The 16,721-nt window shown below is 39.1% G+C and overlaps 1 protein-coding gene across 2 annotated transcripts in view; it reads left to right on the plus strand.

The window, feature by feature from the left end:
- The window catches only part of qser1 (glutamine and serine rich 1), a 139,263-nt gene that overhangs the window by 69,483 nt on the left and 53,059 nt on the right, over nucleotides 1-16,721 (plus strand). For both annotated transcript variants that reach the window (XM_048545815.2, XM_048545817.2), the window contains exons 4-5: nucleotides 1,002-4,775; nucleotides 5,801-6,099. In XM_048545815.2, the coding sequence (XP_048401772.1) occupies nucleotides 1,002-4,775; nucleotides 5,801-6,099 (4,073 nt within the window). The remainder of the gene's footprint in view (nucleotides 1-1,001; nucleotides 4,776-5,800; nucleotides 6,100-16,721) is intronic.

Raw genomic sequence — 16,721 nt, forward strand, 5'->3', positions numbered from 1 at the left:
TGTTCACTGTTGAACTGGAATATTAAATCTATACTGATTACCTGCGCAAGGTGATATTTTAATACATATACTCTCAAAATACTTAATTGGCAATGTTAATACTTTCAAAACCTTGGTTTCCCTCATTAATCTATTTGAATATTAATTTTCATTGAACCGTTAACATGCCATAGATGTCATTACTTATTCAACAGCACACCTGTTTTGATTTCTAACTGTATATAGATGCGACTTCTGACTTCCACACATTCAAGAAATCTTTTGAAGTTGGCTTTTTTTTTTCAACCAACATTTGCAACTGAGATAAAACATTCAAGTGGGTAAAAGGTTTTTTTTTTAAACATCTGAAATAAGATATAGAAAGGGTCAAAGTTTTAAAAAAAATGAAGAAATGTGGTTGCTGGAACAGAAATATAAATTACTGGACAAACTCAGCAGGTTTAGCAGCCTGTGGAGAGAAAGCAAAGTTGACATTTCAGGTCCAGTGACCCTTCTTCAAAACTCAGAAGAAGGAAAAGGAGGGTTACTGGACTTGAAACGTTAACTCTGCTTTTTCTTCACAAGGGCCAAATTAAATTTGACAGCATTCTTTTTGAAAAGAAAGATCTGTGAGGTCTTGTATGGAAGCAATAGAGATCATGTGCATAACCATGCTTACTTTGTTACTCCTTATTAAAATTACAATGTTGAAGCTACTCCTGAACTTCAATAGTATTGAACTACTTGCTTAACAGTAACTGGATGCTTAAACCAGTTAATGGTGGGAAATGAATAATTTAATAGGGATTATCTTGAGTTGAGAAGTTATACAAAGGTATTAAAATGGGGTTGAAATTCACATTTTGGAGTGGTACTTAATCCAGCATATATGCATGGCAAATATCAATCAAACTGCTTTATAATTTCTGTTGTCTCGATGTGATAATTTTGGTTCATTAACATGAGCAGATACTTGTTTGATTTATATGTTTGAACTATTAATTTTTTTTTAAATTGTCAAGGTATGCACTCTTCAACACCTTCAGAGCTGTTCGTCACTGGAGCGCTACAAGCTTCTGGAACATTCCCACCGTCAGCTCTTGCAGCGTACCAGCATCCTCCTTCCTTTAGTAGTCGAAGTTTTACTGGTGCACAGCCCTTGACACTACAAGATGCACCTTTCAGTCCTACCACAAATGGACTTCTAACTCCTCATGATCCCTTGCTTCAAATCAAGTCTTCTCAAGCAGTTGTTCCTTCTCCATTGACTTTTGACAGAATTGGTAGTACTGTTTTAAGTACAAGCATACCCCCATCTTCAACATACCGCTCTGCTCAAGAATCTGCTCCTCATCACCTACAACCGCAATTTAGTTTGTTGCCTTCAGCACTTGGACCAACACAACAAGCCTCTCAAGCATATGGCACATCAGTTTTTTCTAGCTCAACTGCCTCCATTGAAAGGGCACTTCAAAGAGAATGTAGCGTTATTAAGCATCACCAGCGGCCTTCCAGCTCCCATTCAGTACAGGTGCAATTACCAAGTTCTCACCATTCCTTACAAGGCTATCTTACTAGTGGGAATGAAGTTGATTTTCAGGGAACTTCACGGCATGCAGGTTTGACATGTAGTCCACTTGGAGACCAGTCTCAGGTGAGCAATGGTGGAACACAGCAGAAGAACTCTGCAGTAACGGTTGAACAGTCACAGAACTATTCATCCACTGTTCAGTCTCTTGATTATTCTTCAAAGACTAAAACCTGTTCTTCAAGATCGGCTCAGCGTTCTACAAAAAGTGCAAAATCTCAAAGTGCAACAGCTACCGGGCAAACACAGAGTTACTCTACACCTACACAAAAGCCAAGTTCAGTAATATCAAGCCAGTCGCAAGTGTACTCTTCTGGACAAGCGTCAAATCTAATAATGTCAATTAGTCAATCCCAGAACTATACTTCAACACAGTCTCAGAGCCTGCCTGCTGTCAGTCACTCAGAGGTGTATTCTTCCAGTCAGTCTGAGAAGCTCTCTACTTTAAGCAAGTCGCCAGCTTCTTATTCTAGCCAGTCACAAAACCTAACATCAGTTAGTCAAGCACTCAGTTACTCTTCTGACCAGCCACAGGTATTGCCTTCAGTTAGCCTCACTGATAACTATTCCGGTCAACCACAAAATTTGCCTTCTATTAGCCAGGCACACAACTATCCTTCTGGTCATTCTCAGGGTTTACCTGCTGTGAGTCAATCACAAAGCAGCTATTCTGCACAGTCACAGGGCTTATCCACTGTTAGTTTTTCGCAAAATTATACTTCTGGACAATCTCTCGCTTTGACATCACAAACCCAATCATTACCATTTTCTTCATCTGCTCGAGCTCAGAATTTATCTTCTTCAAGTCCTACTCAGAACTTTATCTCTATGCATTCTTCGCCAACCAGTCAACCACAAAGTGTTCATTCACCCCAGTCTCAGAAGTTCTTGCCGGGAGTACATTCACCTACTTACACTTCATCGTCTCATTCACAGACCATGAAGAGCACTCAATCATCCACAGACAGAAAGCAGTCTTACATTAAGAGGAAGTCTGATTCAGAATTGTTTGTCCCATCTAAGGAAGGTGATGAAAGTTTCCCTATTCAAGATTTGTTACAGCAGCAGCAGCCTTCTCTTGACGCATCTAGTCCAGGTTTAACAGAAAGTGGAATTGGTGAGGAGAATGCAGTTTATGCTGTCTCAAAAGCAGATGACCGATACCTATCTCAGAGTGTCATCAGAAGTAATTCGCGCCTAGAAGACCAAGTTGTTGGTCTCACTCTTCAGGGATCAAAGACAGATGAAAGAAAACATGAACACTTAAAGCAATTTAATGTGACCCAACCCATTGAAGCAATGGTAACTCATCAGGGTCAGTCAGTTGGCAGTGACAACAATATGAAAATGCATGACATGAAAAAGATAGCTAATTCAGCACAGTCATCACATATTATTATGAGTTCTGAAGAATTGAAACAGCCTCATTCTCTTTTACATAAAGCACAAGAGGCTGGACCACAAGCTCATCAAGCGCAAGTAATTAATTCTTCTCAACATTTGCAAACACACACTGTATGTCAGAGTCCACGGCTACAACTTTCTGGTGCACAGGTACTCCTAGATACGTCACGTGAAATGCCATTGTCTTTAATACAGCCATCAGGAGCACAGCAACCCCAGTTACTACAGTCAGGCCTAGGTCAATCCCAAGCATCAGTACAGTCACAGCAAATACAGGCTCAATCTCGGGCATCACATCAGTCGCAGTTTCTTCAACTTGAGAGACATATTGCCCCAACCAATACACCACCAGCTCAGCAGCTCCTCCAACAGAACTCTGAAGCAATGAAGCTGAATGGTACTGAACCTTCAAAACCATTACAGTTAACAACAAAAGATCATTTTGACCCACCACACAGGCAAGATTCAAAATCTCAGTTTGTTGGTCTTAGTTCTGTTTGTTTTTCAGAATCTATGTTGCTTGGTGTTGAGAGAAATCTCTTCTCTGGTGTTGAAGATGTTTTTTCAGCCAGTGAAGAATTTGCTAAGTCTGCTTGCAATGAATCCAGCATTCAGTCAGTCGAATGTGCTGATGGTTCAAAATCTACATTTCAGGCTGCAAGTGTAAGGCATGTTTCGCCAAATTTTCACACTTCACAAACTGTACTGCCAGACCAACAGAATTTGCAAAATTTGACATTAAGCAATAGTCAAATTAATTTGGATCTAGAGGCAGTACCATTAGATAGTTCAGCTCAGTCTAAAACTTCAAGCCTTGATCAACAAACCCTTCGAACTTCAGACCAGCACGTACAGGCTCGGCTTTCTGCAACAAGTATGAATTCTATTCAGGATTCCAGTGATCAGAATATTGAAGGTCTTAAGAAACAATTAGGTAATAATCCAGAATCTGAAGAAGAGGATAATGATGACATTCCTGATGATGGTGCCATAAATAATGCTAAGGACCCAGACTTCATTCCTAGTGGTAGAAGTAACACAGATGAAAGTGCTGTGTCAGATATTGATTACAGTGTGGGTGATGAAATTACGCAAGGATCTGGTAACAAACGAAAATTAAAGAGACCAGCAAAGCCTAAATTGAAAGTGGGAGTACAAGTTGATGGATGGTCTCACAGTTTGCCTGAAGGAGGAAATCTAGATTTGGTTCCAGATGGAAATCAAAAGAAACAAAGAACAAAAGTACGCTCAAAAGAAACTGTAGATGATGAACTTTGTAGCCAGAAACCAGTGAAACGAAGTGGGCTATGTAAACGCCTGAATTCCAAAGATGCAAACTCACCTCATACATCAAATGATAGTTACTATGAATGTTACTACCAGCAAGAAAGGATAAATCAAAAGATTAGAGAAGTTGAGGAAAAGCAACCAGAAGTGAAAAGTGGTTTCATTGCTTCCTTTTTAGACTTTCTTAAATCAGGACCTAAGCAGCAGTTTCCTGCACCTTCTATACGCATGGCACATCGCAATCGACGTCCATCTGCCAATACCATTCATACCCCCCTTCTGCAAGTTTCCACACACCAGTCAATGCCAACTGCCTTAATATCTGCTGAAAGTAATTCTGCTAGTCCTTGCAAAAAGATAGATGAGGACCTGAAGAAAAACCTGGAAACGTTACCTGCATTTTCCTCAGATGAGGAAGATTCTGTTGGGAGGAACCAGGATCTTCAGAAGAGTATTTCCTCAGCACTTTCTGTCTTGGATGATCCTTCTAATAAAAAAGAAAAATTGAACACAAATGGTAAGGACAGTACATGCTTTAAGTAAACTATGTCCCATAAATTTGTCAACATATTGTTTTAAGATCTGCCTGTGATCCAGTCATACAGCTGCAGTCATTCTTTTTCATAAACTGTATATTTTGCTCGAGTGAAGAATAATTTAAATATGGTGGAAGCTTTCAAAAATTGCATATTCAAAGTTATTTTTTAAAATGAAAGCAGTATTTATGTTTACAAAGTATTGGGCAGGCAGATTTGTATTTTGTTTGGTATTAGTTGAAAAAGAACCATGAAGGACTATATATGACTGGACTCCCTTTTAATATTTTCTTAGTTGCTTTGAACAAAACTATCTTTCACAATTACAGAGGGCACATGAAAATACCTTCTGATGTACAACAAATTTCACAATATATTATGCAGATACATTACAAATTCCAATTTAATATGTGGCCGATTTTTATTTTTTTCTCCCCGTTTCTTATGGAATAGAATTGGAGTTTTGTACCACAGAGGGATGACAACATACCATCAAATTCTTCATTGGCTCCGTAATCTGAGCCAAGGTTCACCCCTCATCCTGATACCATTTTAATATTAATGATTTCATGTCAAACACTTCTTAAAAAAGAATATCTCTGTGCATTTCTTTAAAATTTGTTGTTCTTGAGATAAAATAGAAATCCTTTTCTTTGCCAGTTTTACACTAGCCATTGTTAAAAGTTCCATGGTCTTGAATTTTATGCTATTTTAAAGGGAAATTGGTGACGTTATGTTGTATGCTGTATAATTATTTTAATTGCTAGGTTGTGTAATCTCCTATTTGTATTCATCTGCAGCGACTGCTGGTGAGCATGAAAAATGTGAATGCTTACAAATGAACTCCAAATTATAACATCATAGTTATTTGTTCTAGTCAGATTTTTATGATGGAATTCACAAAGATCAAAATTGTGTTTTTGATAAAATTGTATACCTTCAAGAAGGAGACATATGTTTACAGTTTTGACTTTTATCTATATTCATTACATATTTCCTTTACTAGAGTTCATCACTAATGGAGAGAAGGATTCCAACCCTTCTATTCCTGCTGTTATACAGCAGGAAAATGTTGCAAATCCTTCTTCCCCTTTAAAAGAGGAAGTACAGGAGCCAACTGTAGCTGTAGAATCTCCCAAGCCAAATGAACAAGATGACCTGAATCCTACAGAACGAGCTGCCAAACAAGAATTACTTGCTGTAGAAGGTTCAACAGATGAAGATGATATAGAAAGTGGAGGAGAGGGCATGTACAGGGAGCGAGATGAATTTGTTGTAAAGATAGAGGACATTAATGCCCTTAAGGTAAAGTGACATTTTTAAAAATCTAACATTTTTCATCAGGACTGGATGGAAGAGGTTAAACATTTAATACTAAGGATGATCAGATTCATTGCATTAAATAGTATTTCCAGTGATGGCTGGAACTCAATTTTAAAAAAAATAAAACCTGAAAACATTGGGACTGTTCGGGTCAGACAGCATTTGTGGAGGGCAGGAACAGTACATATTTGAGTTTGGTAACCTTTTCTAATTTCTTTCTGACTCTTTGTGCTGATTGCTTCCAGCATTTTGTTCCTTGGCCCTGGAAGTGACTATCCTGTTTAATGGTCAGACTCCTTCAGTCTTGAAAGAAGGCTGTTATTTGCTGAAATAAAGTGTAGACATCATCTGATGGCTCACATTGTATCTTCGCTAAAATTGTACCTGTTGAGAAACTGTCACTCTATGATGTAGTGATTTTCTTCTTTCTTTGAATAACTTTCTTCTTGTTTCCTGCTGCCTCCAATCAGGAGGAAGGTATTGACCTCATTACATGAGCATACGGAAGTCTTGATTTTGTTTCTTTGTGGCTCTTGTGAAATGATAGTAATACTTCTACTTCTGAGAAGGAAAGCACTCGTTCATGATCCCCGCTGCCCCAGCCATGTCATGTTGTATGTCAGAACAGGTTGATTGCAATATCTACAGTATTTAAATATGCATTCTGTTGAATTTTGCTTGATGACTGGCATGGACATAATGGGCTATAAGGATTTTCTCAGTGCTGTAAAAGTTCCATAACTCTTGCAACTTTTATGGAGACTGATAACATGTAAAAAGGAATTTAAACTTTCTATTCGTAGCTAGAGCATAGCAACAAAATGTTTAAAGATGTTTATAGTAGCTGGAGACAAAAACAGTGTGTGTGTAGATACTTTCTTCTTCAAAGCACAAAAATATTTCCTTCTAACAAACCAAAAGCAATTCGCAAATATATTTTACCCTGCCTTTTATGTGGACGATGTGGATGATAGTGCCATAAAGGTACACAGTACAGTTGCTATTTATGGAAATGTTATTTCATTTACCTTTCCTTTGACACCATTAACTCTATATTAGTCCATCTAATCATGGAATTTTGCAGTGTATAGAATTGTGCTCTCAGATTAAAATTTTCATGTGTGAAAGTCTTTCAAACCTCGGTATGCAAGCCAAATATGTAGTGGTTCTCATAACCACTGGATCTCTCAATGCCACTTTTTGCAGTTAGTTAATAACTTTCTGATGTGTAGTCACTGGCGTAACATAGGAAACACAGAAGCCAGTATACACTTGGTAAGGGTACCAGAAAAGGCAATGTGATAACGACCAGATGATCTGTATTTTGTAGTTTTGATGAGGGGAAAATTATTGGCCAGGACACCAAAGCTAATTCCCTGTTCTACTTCGAAATACTGCCATGCACTCTCTAAATCCATCTGGGTATCTTTATGTAATGTGTAACCTGAAAACAGCACCGCCTGATATTGCGGTTCTCCCTCAGCATTGCACTGGAGTTTAGGCCTTGATCTTTGTGCATTAGGCCTGAAGTAGGACTTGAACCCAGTATCTTGTGGTTTCATGGGTGAGTACTATAAGTATCTCAAACTACAAATTAGCTAGTCATTATTGTATTTCTCTTTTTTTTGAGCACATATTGGCTGTTGCATTTCCTATATTAAATAATAACTACTGTTCAAAAACCTCATTGGTTGTAAAATGCTTTGAGATGTCCAATGGTCACCATCTAATATGGTCTGAAGGAAAGCTGAAACCACATGGCATAAGGTAACAAGTGATGGATGTATATTGATTAAAATTTAATTGTATTGATTGTATAAATATGGAGGGCTAGTAATCAATAAAGTGAGTCTTTTATGGAATGTGAGTAACTGAAATAAAGCTTAAAATGGGAATAAAGCATAAAAATACAGTTATCTTTTGGATTGTGAAGCACCATATGAAATGTCACTTACTATTCCACTGACTCTCCTTCCCACCTTTCATTCCCTTCCTTTGTTTCTTTTTTTTTGACCACTTGGGAATTTTGATCCAATAAATTCAACGTTTTATCTGTTTTTTTTTATTATCCCCGTTGAGTCACCTAATTATTCCATGAATTGACTGGTAACTTTTTTAAAGGTAGCAGAGAGAGAGCGAGCTAGGGACCTCACTAAGTAACTAATAAACTCATTCTGTCAACTCAAGAAAGCCCCTGTTTAAATAGGCTTTTAAAGCATAATTTCATTTGGTCCATAAGGGAAGTGATACATAGTGTGGAGCTAGAGGAACACAGCAAGCTAGGCAGCATCAGAGGAGCAGGAATGTTGAAGTTTTGGGTCAGGACCCTTCTTCAGAAAAGGCCTTCAGAAAAGTTTTTGAACAGCAGCTATTATTTAATACAGGAAATGCAACAGCCGATATATGCTCAAAAAAGAGCACTGCAATAATGACTAGCTAATTTGTAGTTTAAGATGTTGATAGTACTCATAGCACAAAACCACAAATATAGTGGCTTCAAGTCCTACTTGAGGCTATTTTTTTCTGAAGAAGGGTCCTGACCCTAAACGCCAATCTTCCTGCTGTGATGCTGCTTGGCCTGCTGTGATTTCTCTGACTCCAGCATCTGCAGTTCTGCCTATCCACAAAGGAAGTCATCCTTTTTGAAATTAACCTTATTGCGACCAAATAAGTAAGTCAGTATCGCCGATGTAAGAGGAGAGCCAGTTAATCTTTCCTCATCTAGAAGCTTTGACGACTTGGGGTATCCCGTAGTAAATTGTGTACCCTTCTCCAGGGACTGATGGTAACATTACTCTTGTCACAATTTGTTTTGAATGTTGCATGCTGGTTTCCTGTTCTTTTGATTTAATTTGAGATTGTAAAGGTAGATTCTAGTGAGATTGCAGTAATAAATGCGGATTGGGAACAGGAATTATAGGTAGATTTATGTTGGCATTCTTTCCATTTAGCAACTACTGTTGCAAATATGTTTCCTGCCAATTTTTTTCTGGTGGAATTAGAAGTTACTACTTTTCTGTTACAATGAAGCATATATACAGAGCCACAAAACTGCATAAGGCATAAAAAAATCTGTTCTGATTTTCAATTTAACATCTGTTGCTTGGCGGCATACCAGGTTCCTGTTTATCTTTTTGAGTTGCATTTCTATGGTTAGCAGATGTTCTGTGTGTAACTCTTGCTCATTACAAAATACTTTTCTTTGGCTTTTGATGAGTTCAATATAAAAGTGCACAATGTATAACACAAGACTAATCAAGGCAAATGTTGCTAAAAGATGTAAATATGCCACACATTTTCCAATATTATTCATATTTAACTAACAAAACAACTTCTCTAATTGAAATCTCATTGTCTCCTTACCGCTGTTTATTTCTCCCCATCGGTCAAATGAACAGAATGGTGTAAGGGCCTTTCCAAAATAAGTGTCACTCCATTACTGGTTGATTGGAACTGCAACTCCAGGATAATTCAGACACTATTTCCCTCATGGCATAAGCCTCTTGAATGATTTTTTTTCTCTTTTCTATTATGAATACATTGAGCTGGCAGGCAAATCCAGGACTTAATCCAAAAAAAATTGAAGTTTATCTTAAAATTACCAACACAAACAAAATTACCAAGACATTTTGGCAAATTTTTTTTACAATTTTTAAATTTTAACATGTTGTAAAAATATGACCTATAATGTTTTACCTGATCAAATTTCACAGGTAAAATAAAGCTGTTTGCATATACTTTGTTTGAAATGTATGCAGCATTTTATTGCAAGAATGAAATCTCAATTTGGGAGATTTCACTTGCATGTTTGTCAATCTTCAGTAAGCACTAAACATTGATTTTTTTTGTGACTGGAGGCTTACACCAGTGGGATTCTGCAAGGTTCAGTACTTTATCTTTTGCTTTGGCATTTTAATTGCATAATTTAGGCTGCTACCATTTTAAAGAGAAGTCCAAATACCTTGGTTTAATAGACTGAATTAGATTTCACTTTATCTTCAACAAAATGCATTTTTAAAAAATTGGAATATGAGAAAAGTACATGATAGAATAAAAATCTCAAAACTGGCAGAGAATAAGAACACAACTAAAATGTTTAAAATACATAAATTATGAACAAAATAAGATGAGATTTTCCTCAAATATTCGCCCGTCAGCACCTTGCATACATTGTAAACCACAATTCCGAAAGACTGTTGAATTTTTCCAGTACTATGCTTTCACTTCATAATAAGGTTATCTGTTAGCTGATATGCTGAAGCCCTGGAAAGTTATAAGGAGGGTGTCAGGTCACGTTAACAGCTAATATAATAGCACTGTTAGGTCAGTAGAATTTAATCAATGCTTAGTGCTTACTGAAGATTGACAACATTCTTGCCAATAAGTCAATTTTGTACCCAGTTAACCTTTGGGAGAGTGGCATTTACTTTTTGACCAAATTGCCATCTGAGACTTTTGCAGCTAGACCACATCTACCACGCTGCCCTCAAATATTTTGCCACTTATCAACAGAATTCTGTCAAGTTAGTCAGACATGATTTTCCTGTAACAAATTGGGCTGAAAACTACAGAAGAAATTGCAATAATATTGCTTAGGAACAGGGAATTTTAGCTGAGATGTACGATTGATTGGATGGGGTGGCTTTGTTTTCTTTGGAACAATGGATGTTGAGGGGAAATTTAGATGAGTTGTGTAAAATCTTGAGAGGCCTACATAAAATGGGTAGACAAAACCCGTTTTTGTCCAGTTATGAGGGGCCTATATTCTAAGATATTTAGCAGTAAAGTAATTGGTAGAGGAATTGGAGGGAAGTTGGATAGTAATTTATTTTATCCTAGGATGGTGGTATTTACTGACTGAAATGGTGATAAAGGCAGAAAACCTCATGCAGTTTGGAAATAAAAGTGGACGTGCATATGGGTTATGGTAGTCATGAAGGTTACAGACCTATAGTGGGAAGGTATGATTGGGCGGTATAGCTGTTTCTTTTGGTACAAAACCGATCTGCTAATGGCCTCATCATAAATCTTTCTGTTTCTTAGGTATTATGCAAGTGTAAATTATTTCTAATTCTGAAGCCGACTCTCATTTTCCAATGACAGTCTACTGTAATCCTCTAGTTTTGAACATCTCCAAGAAATGCAGCTTGAAAACGTAACTATCAAGAATGCTTCAGCAAAGGAAAGTCCCCAGCCAAAAAGTAAACTGGTTATATTTTTCTGGTAATGTTATATTTAATACCACTGGTGCCAGACCCTCAAGACCGTTTACAACATTTTTCTGGAATTTTAAAAAATAATTTAAATAATGTTTCCATCGGAGAATTGTTTCTGATTCCACATGGATCTTAAAAATACTTAGTGAGCCATTAACCTGTTAATTAGAAGAAAAGAGCTTTTGATGTTCATAGGACAACTGTTTCTATTTAGTTAAGGAATATTGTTGGTGAAAGTCTTAAAAATGGGCACAGTACATTCAGAAGCTATAGGAAGGAAATACTCCAATGGCAATGAAACAGCTGCTTTTTAATGCCAGGACAAAGCAAAAGAATTACCTGTTTCAGTTAGCCATGTAAGCTATTGCTGTCATTGGATTTAGAGATATACTGCAGATGTCATTGACCCAAACTTTTGAGATTTTCCCCAAAACAACAACAATTTATTAATAGATTTCTGTTACTACAATTGTCAAACAGTTCCATTATACTTCCAATAGTAAATTATCACTCTATTCTTTAGTTTCTTAGTTCCCCCAAGAAACAGACAAAACTGTGTTAACAAAGTGTGAAGCTGGATGAACACAGCAGGCCAAGCAGCAACTCAAGAGCACAAAAGCTGACGTTTCGGGCCTAGACCCTTCTTCAGAGAGGGGGATGGGCAGAGGGTTCTGGACTAAATGGGGAGAGAGGGGGAAGCAGACCAAAGATGGAGAGAAAAGAAGATAGGTGGAGAGGAGAGTACAGGTAGGGAGGGGATAGGTCAGTCCAGGGAAGACGGACAGGTCAAGAAGGCGAGATGAGGTTAGTAGGTAGGAAATGGAGGTGCGGCTTGAGGTGAGAGGAAGAACAGGTTAGGGAGGCGGAGAGAGGCTGGGCTGGTTTTGTGATGCACTGGGGGGAGGGGATGAACTGGGTTGGCTTTGGGATGCAGTGGGGGAAGGGGAGATTTTGAAGCTTGTGAAGTCCACGTTGATACCATTGGGCTGCAGGGTTCCCAGGCTGAATATGAGTTGCTGTTCCTGCAACCTTCGGGTGGCATCATTGTGGCAGTGCAGGAGGCCCAGGATGGACATGTCATCTGAGGAATGGGAGGGGGAGTTAAAATGGTTTGTGACTGGGAGGTGCAGTTGTTTATTGCGAACTGAGCGGAGGTGTTCTGCAAAGCGGTCCCCAAGCCTCCGCTTGGTTTCCCCAATGTAGAGGAAGCCACACCAGGTACAATGCATACAGTATACCACATTGGCAGATGTGCAGGTGAACATCTGCTTAATATGGGAAGTCAACTTGGGGCCTGGGATGGGGTGAAGGATGAGGTGTGGGGGCAAGTGTAGCACTTCCTGCGGTTGCAGTGGAAGGTGCTGGGTGTGGTGGGGTTGGAGGAGAGTGTGGAGCGGACAAGGGAGTCATGGAGAGAGTGGTCTCTCTGGAAAGCAGACAAGGGTGGGGATGGAAAAATGCCTTGGGTGGTAGGGTTGGAGGATGATGCGTTGTATCCGGAGGTTGGTGGGGTGGCCACCGCCCGCACCACAGACAAAACTGTGTGCTTGATTTGCCCCTGTCTGTTCTCCTTTCATGTAGATGACCAGGTTATCTCCCTTCCTTATCCAGGTGCAGCACTGACTGTGTCCAGTGAACAACTTACTGAAATAAGCGTCTGCTTCTCGTCCTGTCCGGTGCACACTTTCTGAATGGCCTGATTGTCTTAACAACAATCTGTTACTGTGCGTGACAATCTAAGACTAGCCCATTTTCACCACCACCAACCCTCCCTCGAGCAGAAAAGTCCCAACAGCAACTGGCCAGCTTCATTCAAGACCTTGAAAAGATGTTGCAGTGAATTAAACACTAAAATGAAACAAAGAACTATGGATGCTGGAAATCCGAAACAAAAATAGAAATTGCTGGAGAACCTCAGGAGGTCTGACAACATCTATGCTAGAAAGCAAAACTAATGTTTCAAGGTGGGGAAAGTAGAGATGGAACCCGGAGAGAGACGATAACAGTTGGGGAGACAGAGATGATAGTCTGTCAGGGAGAACATAAAGCTGACAAAAGGGACCACAGTAGGTAATAATGGGCTGGATGTGCCATACGTAGGTATCCACTACAAACCCACCAGCTCCCACAGTTAGATGAACTATACATCCTCAAAGCCAAGTTTCCTATCAAGACTTCATTCCATTCTCCCAGTTTCTCCATCTGTTGCATCTGTTCTGATTATGCACCTTTTTAAGGGGACCTCAGAAATGTCTAAATTTTCTTCAAACAAGGATTCCCTGCTGCTTTGGTTGACAGGGCCCTCAGCCATGTCCAACCCATTTCCCACATTTCTGCCCTCATCTGTACTCTACCATAGCACCAATAGGCTTCCGCTGGTCCTCACTTTCCACCCGACCAGCATCTGCACCCAAACAATCATAAGTTGCCATTTCCATTGCCTCCAGCAGGATGCCACCACCAGAAACACATTCCTGCCCCCTCCCTTGGCAGCATTCTGCAGAGACCATTCCCTCTAGGACACCCTGGTTCATTCTTCCTGAACTCCTAACACCTCTCCACACCCCACAGCATCTTCCCGTGCAATCATGGAAGGTGTAATATCTGCCTATTTATATCCTTCATTATCCAAGGTGCCAGACTCTCACCATTGAGTGTAGGAATTGGGATATCATTTTGTGGTTGTACAGGACAATTGTGAGGCCACTTTTGAAGTACTGTGTGCAGTCCTGGTCGCCCTGCTATAGAAGGGATTTTATTAGATTGGAAAGGATGCAGGAAAGACTGACACGATGTTGTTGGGACTGGAGCGTTTGAGTTATAAAGAGAGGCTGGATAGGCTGGGACTTTTTGCTGGAGCATAGAAGGTTGAGAGGATGACCTCATAGAGGTTTATAAAATCATGAGGGGCATAGATAAGCTGAATAGCAAAGGTCTTTTCCCTCGGGTAGGGGAGTTCAAAACTAGGGGGCACATTTTTAAGGTGAGAGGAGAAAGATTTAAAAGGGACCCGAGGGGCCACTTTTTCTCCGAGGGTGAAATGAACTGCCAGAGAAAGTGATAGACGTAGATACAGTTACAACATTATTCAAAGACATTTGGACCGTACAAGTACATGAATGAGTAAGGTTTAGAAGGATAAATGCAGGCAAATCGGACTCGTTTGGTTTGGGAAACTTGGTTGGCATGGATGAGTTGGACTGGAGGGTCCATTTCTATGCTGTATGACTCTATGACATGTATTCCAGATGTGGGAATGATTTACATGCACATCACTTAATCTAGTCTGCTGTACTCGCATCTCACAATATAGTCTCCTGGAAATACTGGGAAACTGCTTTGCAGAACACTTTTGTTCTGTCTGCAAAATTGACCGTGAGCTTCCATATCACTGCCACTTCAACACACCACTGTGTTCTCTTGCCAAAGGAAAACATTTGACAGATGTGAGTTTTTTTTTTGAGGATGGAGCTAGTAGATGTAGCGTACTTGGATTTCACAAACGCATTCAATTAAATGCTGTAGAGCATGCAAGATAAATGTTCATGTAGTTGAAGGTAATAATTGTTTTATGATAGAGGATTAGTTAATGGTAAGGAAGCAGAGAGTGAGGATAAACAAGGTATTTTGAACTTGTCAGACTGAAACCAGTGTTGCACTACAAATATCAGTGTTGTATGCAATATATATTAATGATTTAGATTGAGGGTTATCTATCTTAAGTTTACTACAGAGATGGGAATATAAGCTGTGTGGAGGACACAAATTACATGGTGATGTACACAAGATAATTCAGTGGGTGGCAGATGAAGTATAATTTGGGGAAGTATGAAATTATTTGGTTTACATAGAAAATAAAAGAATAGCAGAGTACAAAAGTAGATTAGCAGACCTTTTCAAAAGGTGTGCAAGTTCTTTGTGTTGAAATTCAGAAAAATTGGAGTACGTTCATACAAGATTCACACAGTTAATGTACAGATGCAACAGACAATCAGGAGAGCAGATATCATGTTGGATAGCATGTGATTGAGAACGCAGGTGCAAATATATTGCATAGGTTGCTCAGGACATTGGTGTGACCATATCATTTCAATCAGGGAAGAGAGGAACTGCGTTTCCACTCTCCAATTGATCACAACAGGCATTTCAGTTTTAAAACTCGGACACTGTATTGCCAAGCCAGTATATACTTGGCTGTGTGCAACTTGTAAAAATTAAGTTGGATAGGTAAAAGAAAAATTAAAAATTTAGAACTGAATCCTAGTTTTCACTAATGAGTACAAACACATCCTCTGCAAAGTTGTAAAAAAAGAAATACAGCTTTGCAGAATTTGGGACCGTTTAATTTCAACTAGACACCAACCACTCAGGTATGAGGCGTTTTGGCATGAGCAGCATACATTTTATTAAGTAGAAGCACAAGTTGTACAACACAACGGTATTAAGCAGTAACCCCAATCTGTTGTTATGAGCACCAGCCTCAGACTACCACTTGATTTGGAATGCTAATATTCTGCTCTGTTCTTGTTGCTGCTGCATTTCTCATTGACTGCAGTCTCTCTTTTGGTTGCATGTTGAGGGTTGCAAGTCTGTTATGATTTTTGAGTCCAGCTTTGTGCCATATTAGGAGATTAATTAGTTTACAGTAGGAAATGAAGCTGAGTAAATTGTAACTATATGTGAGTTAAAAGACTGAGTGGTGATCTCATTGAAAATAATGGATTCTGAAGGGGTGTGACAGGGTAGATACTGATATTGTTTCCCCTGGCTGGGAAATCCGGAATGTGTGAGGTATAACTGCAGGCCAAGGGACAATCATTTCGGACTGAGATGAGGAGAAATTCATATTACTTAAAGATTGTGAATTGTCCAAATTTGCCACCCAAAAGGATTGCAGGTGCACCATTTTAAATACATTTAAAACTAAGACATATTGAATCACGTGGGGAATCAAATGTTACAGAGAACAGATAGGAAAGTGAAGTTCAGGCCACTGATCAGTCTTGATCCCATTGAATGACATGGCCGTCTTGAGGGGCAATATTGTATTTAACTTCATCAGATTCTTCCAGCTAACTATTGACAAGATCAAAGTCATTGTCTTTGCAACCTCCAAACATTTTATTCCCTTGCCAAGAATTCTGATCCTCTCCCTGGGCACTTCCTGGCTCTGGACCAGACAGTTTGTGACCTTGGGGAGGTGTTTTTGTTTGATATTAACTTTGACCACATGATAGTCCCATCATCAAAAATTGCTTACTTCAACCACTTAACATCACTTAATCTGAACCCTGCCCTGGCTCGTGACTCTAGGTATTTCTCCTGATATCTCTTTGTAGTTTGGTTTCTCGTAGAAAATCATTCAGGAAACTGTTTTCAGTGATAAAG

The sequence above is a fragment of the Stegostoma tigrinum genome, chromosome 17 (assembly GCF_030684315.1).
Source record: "Stegostoma tigrinum isolate sSteTig4 chromosome 17, sSteTig4.hap1, whole genome shotgun sequence".
In the NCBI taxonomy this organism is placed as follows: Eukaryota; Metazoa; Chordata; class Chondrichthyes; order Orectolobiformes; family Stegostomatidae; genus Stegostoma; species Stegostoma tigrinum.